We start from the raw sequence: 6440 nt of genomic DNA on the forward strand, positions 1-6440 counted from the left end.
GGTTCCATGTGGAAAACCTGGGTGTTAGGCTGGTAGCAAACGCAAAAGAGAGTAACTGCAGGGAGTTTAGTCTCCTCTGGCTTCCAAGGCTTTCAACTCTATCCGTTTAAGGGAGAGACTTCCTGTAAGGACTTCATTTTGTTTGCGTGGCCCTGGAAAAGTGGTTTGGGATCAGCTCTCACCCACCTCGAAAGCCCTCCTTGATCTTCCCCAAACATCCAACTCCAGATCTCACAAGATGTTTTCACAAGAAGCCTGTGAAGACAGAGGTGACAGGTCGCTGTCAGGACACAGCATGGGTGAGTTGGTCATTATGAGATGTTGGCCTTAGATTTCCACAAGGTTGGAGGAGTTCTGGGTTCCTTTCTGTATCCTAACCCATAGGACACCTAGCCAACGTGCCCCTTTAGAAGAGCGTTGATAAGGGCCCAGGCTGACTCTTTTCCACCCTCTTGAGGAAATGGGCAAGATGGGCCCTGACAACCCATCCTGGTTCCGCATGGAAACCTTCCCTCCTGTGGAGGTGGCAGAGGTGAAATTGATTCCCTGGTTGAGGGGAAAGACCTGAGTCATGTGGTCCTCTCAGGTCCAGGGTTTAGAGAGAGAGAAAGGTTACCTCGGTTGGGGAGGGGTGTAAATGAACATTCTTTGGATTCATACTAGAGGTGAAGGGAGGGGCAGAGAACCCACCATTACCCTTGAATGTTACATCATCTATTCAGTGTAGATCGTATTACCCCATAGCAGTTTATTAAGGTTTGCTTTGTGGCCCAGCAAGTGACCTATTACAGACTGTTCCTTGTTTAGTTATGTGCACTGTTCTATGTCAAGTAAGTGAATTTGTTAACTTATATTTTAAATCTTCATTTAGCCAAATTTTTGTCTGCCATTTTATGTGTCACTCAGTGGGATGTGTTAAAACTATGACCATAGTTTTCTCTGTTTCTCCATCTACTTCTATCAGTCATTGCTTTGCATATTGTGGCTCTACAGTAAGATATGCACATAAATTTAGAATTTTGTAATAATATCTAGTTATTGCATTGAAACTTTTATCATAATGAAATTTCCTTTTTTTCTCTAGTAATGTTTTTTCTTTAAATTACACTATTTCTTTTAGCATTATGATAAAACCAGCTCTTAGTAAGTTAGAGTGTCAAGGTTATACATTTTGTCATTTTTTATTTCAAATTTTCTAGCTCATTAGATTTGGCATGTGTTGCTTTTAAGGAGAATTTGGAAGAATGTTACTTATCTAGTCTGGTAATATTTGTCTTTTAATTTGGAATATTTAGTATGAAACTGTTAATGTAAATATAGATATAATTTGGTTTATATATACTGTATTCCTGTACATTTATTTTTGCCTGTTCTAAGACACTTTCCTTTCCTTTGAAGTGATTAAAATACTTAAATATTAAATTGTACCCTCATTTGGCGCGATAAACATTCTTTTGCAATTGTTGTAGTGTTTACCATTAGATTACAATTACATTTTTGCTTTTTCACAGTCTAACATAAATCAGTTCTTTGAAACTCCTCAGACAATAAAATGACCTTGGAACATTTTGATCCCATTAACCACCTTTCAATTTATTGTCATATATATACATATATATACACACACACATACATACATACATATACATATATTTAACTAACCAGAAGAAATATATATATATTTCTTTTATATATATATATAAATATATATATATATTTATATATATAAATAAATATATATATATATATATATATAAAAATATATATATATATTTAACTCCCAGAAGAAATTATTATCATTGTGCTATATAGTCAATACTCATTTAGATTTGCCTGCATAGTCACAAATGTCATTAGTCTTTCTTTCCTGCATCTATGTGCCTCCATCTGGGATCATATTTCTTCTGCTCGAAGAAGAACCTTTAATATTTCTTTCAGTTTGAGTCTTCTGGTCACAGATGTTCCAAGTTTTTGCTACATTAACATTATTGTGAAATGTACATCTTTTCTTTAGGAATCTTTTTCCTTAAAGCATACCTTTTTCTCCTATTAACTGTCTTTATTATGCTGACTTGATATCTTATTACTTTTGGAAACTTCACAACCAAGATCTCTTTAAATACTTCTGCACTGTTTCTTCTCCTTTCTTTCTGGGACTCAGATTAAACATGGGTTAGATAGATTCACTACATCTCCTTTCATTCTCCCCAACTCTCTTTTGATATTCTCCATATTATGTCTCTCCAGGCTTCGTTCTGGATATTTTTGTCAGACTTCTCTTTCATTTCTCTTAATTGTTCTTAATTGATCCCACAGGTGGGATCTCACCTGTGACTCAGAACTGTAACACCAAACTATCAGGGTAGATTTTATTATCCCTCTAGAGAAGAGGAGGCAAGTGAGAGTTAGAGATAATAAACAACTTGTCCTAGGTCACCTAGCCTGAAAGGGGAAGAGCGGGGACTGACATCACAGATTCAACTCAGCACCCAAACATTTTCTTCTGTACTTGTTTTCTTCGTGGCTGCAAATGCTCCCCACCTCTGATCTCCCAGGAAGTGGAACCTCAGTGAAGTCTTTCAACGTTTTTAGCACTGTGATGTACTTCACTTTAGATTATAAAAATCGATGGTATTTCCTCATTAGCTATGATATTTCCCCCAGGACTTTTTCTGGTATGGGGACCATTGATGTGTTGTTCTCAATTTCAGGGCACGATACCCAAGGTAACACCTTACAAAGAAGACCAAGATACTGGGGTATTTACCGAAGGAGATATAACAATTGGTCTGAACATGTCAGTCCCAGCATTCATCCTTCATCCCACCAGCAGCAAGATGGAGATCCAGCAACAAGTGATGCCTATGTGGACACCCAAGTAAGATAGTAAGTGACCAATCAGCATGGCTGAAATATACCAGGCGGTGGAATTTATAACTCTGTAGTTAAATATGTCATTCTTCTCTCCAACCTGGAGGAATGAGGAATGTTAGGATCAGGTTAATGGTTGAGCCAACTTTATTTTAGCCCTGGAATCAGTGGAATGAACACATATAGAAGACTTTCTGGGTGTATATGGACCACTTGTTTCTCTTTACTTCCCGACACAGCACTCCATATGCCATTCCACGCTATCACCGGAGAAGCAATTTTAAGAAACAAGACCAAAGCCACGTTAACACACAAAGAGAGCAAAAGTCTCCAGAGAGGGAAATGAAGGAGAAGAGGCAGGATGAGACTTTGGGAAGCTGGTTCAAGATCACTGTGAGTGTCCTGGAAAAATTTGCCTAATATGTAGAAGAAGGTGAATAGAGGGAGTTGTGTTAGACCCATGTAGAGATACTAGGAACTTTTCTGGGGCAGAATATTTGGTAATCTGTCTTTTTGTTACTAGGAGTTAACATCCTAGATCATCTCAGGGCAGACTCAGAGAAGCAGTATAAAAAGAACGGACTGACTGCAAGAGGAATAGGGGAGGTTGTCTAAAAGCAAAGGAGGAAACTGCTGCCAAGGAGATGGAGCAACTCCACACCAGAAGGCTCAGTTTGGCCCAGGCCGAGTGTGGGAGGAGGTTGAGTCTCTGTGGTTTTTGTCAGAGGAGCAGGCCAGGTCTGCTTTAGGTTGGATCTCTTGGAACTTTACAAGAGGAAGTACATGTTAAATATCATAAGTCGATTATCTGAGGAAACCTATTTGAATGGAAAGAAAGGGTATTTAGGAAATCCATGTCTGGTACAACAGTTAGAAATAATGGATGTTGTCTCATCTTAAAAGAAAAATATATATTTTAAAGCCAGGAAAAAAATATCTGGAAGGAAGACATGGTTGAGTTTTATCTTAACCTTAGATTACGTCAATCTACTCTTTTATCTTTTCTATGGGTCCTAGATTCCATTCGGCATAAGATATGATGAGAAGTGGCTGCTGAATTTGATTCAGAAGCGATGCAGTGTCCCCTTCACTCCAGTCGAAGTAAGAGAAGACAGTGGGGTGGATGAGAGACAACAGGGCAGATGAGCAGTGGCTCTGGTCTCATGTTCTGCTTCTCTTGCCGCTCTCCCTATAGTTTCACTACGAGAAAATGCAGGCCCATTTCTTCGTTGAACATGCCAGCATTGCCTTCGCATTGAAGAAAGTCAATGGCAAGATTTGGGATGACGATAATGAGAAGGTGTGTGTCAAAGGCATGACCAACGCTAGCTAGGAATAAGAGGACAGGGGCAAGGCTCAGATTTCCTGATACTTACCCAGCCCCTCTTGTGTTCTGCACAGATATCTGTCTTTGTCAGCCCCTCTGGTGCACCCCACTCTGTGCAGAAGGAGCTGAACTCAGAAAAGGTGGAGCAGACAAAGGTAATGCAGGCTCAAGACAAGTTATGCATCCACATCCAGACCCACCTCTTCTTCCCCCACCTACTGCCCCCTTCACCACCTCAGACTCAGGGCCACTGAACCCCATGTCTAATTCTGCAGCTGACCATGAACAAACTATATGATGTGTCCCAGGATTCTCTTGACGTCCAAAGATGCTGCTTTGACCCTGGTATGGCTACAGCAGTAATTCTAGGGCAGATGAAGGCACAGGGGTCTGTCTGGGAAGGAGACTCAGGGATGGTAACTTAGGGAGGGATTGGTACTGAAGCTGTACCAACCGAGTCCTTCTCATCCTTCTGATTCCCTCCTCTTGGCTTTCTTGAGACTTGATGACCCATGGTACTGAAACAGCACCGAATCCGAGAATCTGCATGGCTGCCCCCCTGCAGATAGATGAAGAGAACATGTCCAAGGTGAGGTCTTAGGTCCAGTGCTGGGATTGAAGGTGAGGATGGGATAGAATACATAGTAGAGGTAGATTGATCTCAGGTATCTTCTGTTGGGGTCCTCACTAACTCTTTCCTCATCATAGTTTTTGCCTTTTAACTTGAGCAACAAGAAACCTTACCAGCTGTATGACCTGTCCAACACTATGCAGAATGCCTCGAACATCAAGAACTTGAACCTCTCCAACAGTGAGGTGAAGTTTGGTACACAGACCCTTCTTCGAAGGGAAGGCGGTAGGGCTCATGGGATGGTGATAAGGGGCAGGGAACTGGATTTGACAGAAAAGGTAGGGACCGGGGGTACATGTTGTCTTGGCTCCCTTCCTCTGGTCTATGTGGTTCCTCCCTATAATTATAGGTGAAGTCTGCAGGGGGGTCGGACCAAGGCAAAGGGCTGGAGCCAGAAGAGGTGAACGCAAACATAAATCCCCTATGCACCACCATCTCAGATAAGTCAACCAACATAAGGTCAGTTGTACACTCTGTCACCCCCTGGGAGCCTGAGCTACCACTGACAATGCCTGTTTGCAGTAGGAAGCAGCCCTGATCCTCTGGGAGGACCACGGGCCCTAAAATCTCCTCTCTTTGTCCTTTACTTGTGCTTCGAGGTCTCCTTTCCTTCCTCTGACCACCTCACCCGTTTGCCTAGCCTGAGATCTGTTTCCCATCCATCTGCATGTAGCCTTCTTCAGCGTGCTCTCTCAAGAGTGTGCTCCAGGAAGCAAGACAGTCCTTCCTCACCAGGACCAGGAGGGTCCAGCTTTGAGCCAGATGCTGGTGCCCTGCACTGAGAAGAGTCTCCCAGCCCAGAGTCTCATGCTGAGACGGCCTCTCTACTCTGTGCTGAGATGGGGCTTCCCTGCCCTGCCCTGAGAGGGACCTGCTTTATCTTGCTCCATAAGGTCTCTTTGCCCTTTCCAGGCTGAGATGAGAACTCTCCCACCCTATGCTGAGGGCTGAGGCCCTGGGTGGCTGCCACCATGACATCTGTTTCTCTGGCCCAATGACCCAAGTTGGGCCCTCCTTGGGAGAAACCAGAGTTCCCCGAGTCGAGGGAAATGAGTGACCGCCATTGAGCAGAGGGCCTCCCGAGGCAGCAGTGGAAGGCAGAGGGCAGAGGGGGTCGAAGAGACAGAAGGACAGGCCTTTCAGAGCACTGCCCCTCCATCCCTCCACACATCACATCTTCCTGCCTGGTCCTTCAAGGGGTCCCTGGGTAGCTCGACACGGGTATGATTCCTCAGGCAAGGAACCAACTAAGACAGGCACAGATGCACAGGAGCCATGAGGAGAGAAGGCAGTGATCATAGGAGGGGGTCACAGACCCTCTACCCCCCATGCTGAGCTGGGGCCGGACCCTTTACTCCTTCTGGGGAAGGTCTCCTGCCCCCGTGGCTGCTGTGTTTCCCATGTCCTGGTTAGACTAAGTTTCCATAGGTGACAAAGGGTCAACCAGCATCCAGTGGGCCCCCAGCCTAATAGGTGCATGTTTTGCATTCCTACCTGGGGTCTCAGGGTCAGCCAGGGGCTGATGAAGGAGAGGGCTGCAGCAGGGAGCCATGTCCCCTGTCTTCTCTCTTCTTCCTTGACCCCCACCCCCGTGGCAGAACTTCTTTCCCT

General features: G+C 44.0%; 1 protein-coding gene across 1 annotated transcript; it reads left to right on the forward strand.

Moving 5' to 3' along the window:
• Window positions 1-238: 238 nt before the first annotated feature.
• On the forward strand, window positions 239-5350 carry LOC120592641 (nuclear RNA export factor 3-like; the record flags this gene model as incomplete). The annotated part of the gene is made up of 10 exons (XM_039850414.1): window positions 239-299; window positions 2712-2886; window positions 3111-3264; window positions 3889-3972; window positions 4067-4171; window positions 4273-4353; window positions 4474-4543; window positions 4699-4787; window positions 4907-5014; window positions 5179-5350. Coding segments are annotated over exons 1-10 (1099 nt in total), but the record flags the coding sequence as incomplete, so codon positions are not given.
• Window positions 5351-6440: the final 1090 nt, after the last annotated feature.

The sequence above is a fragment of the Pteropus medius genome, unplaced genomic scaffold (genome assembly GCF_902729225.1).
Source record: "Pteropus medius unplaced genomic scaffold, Ma_sr-lr_union100, whole genome shotgun sequence".
NCBI classification, from domain to species: Eukaryota; Metazoa; Chordata; class Mammalia; order Chiroptera; family Pteropodidae; genus Pteropus; species Pteropus medius.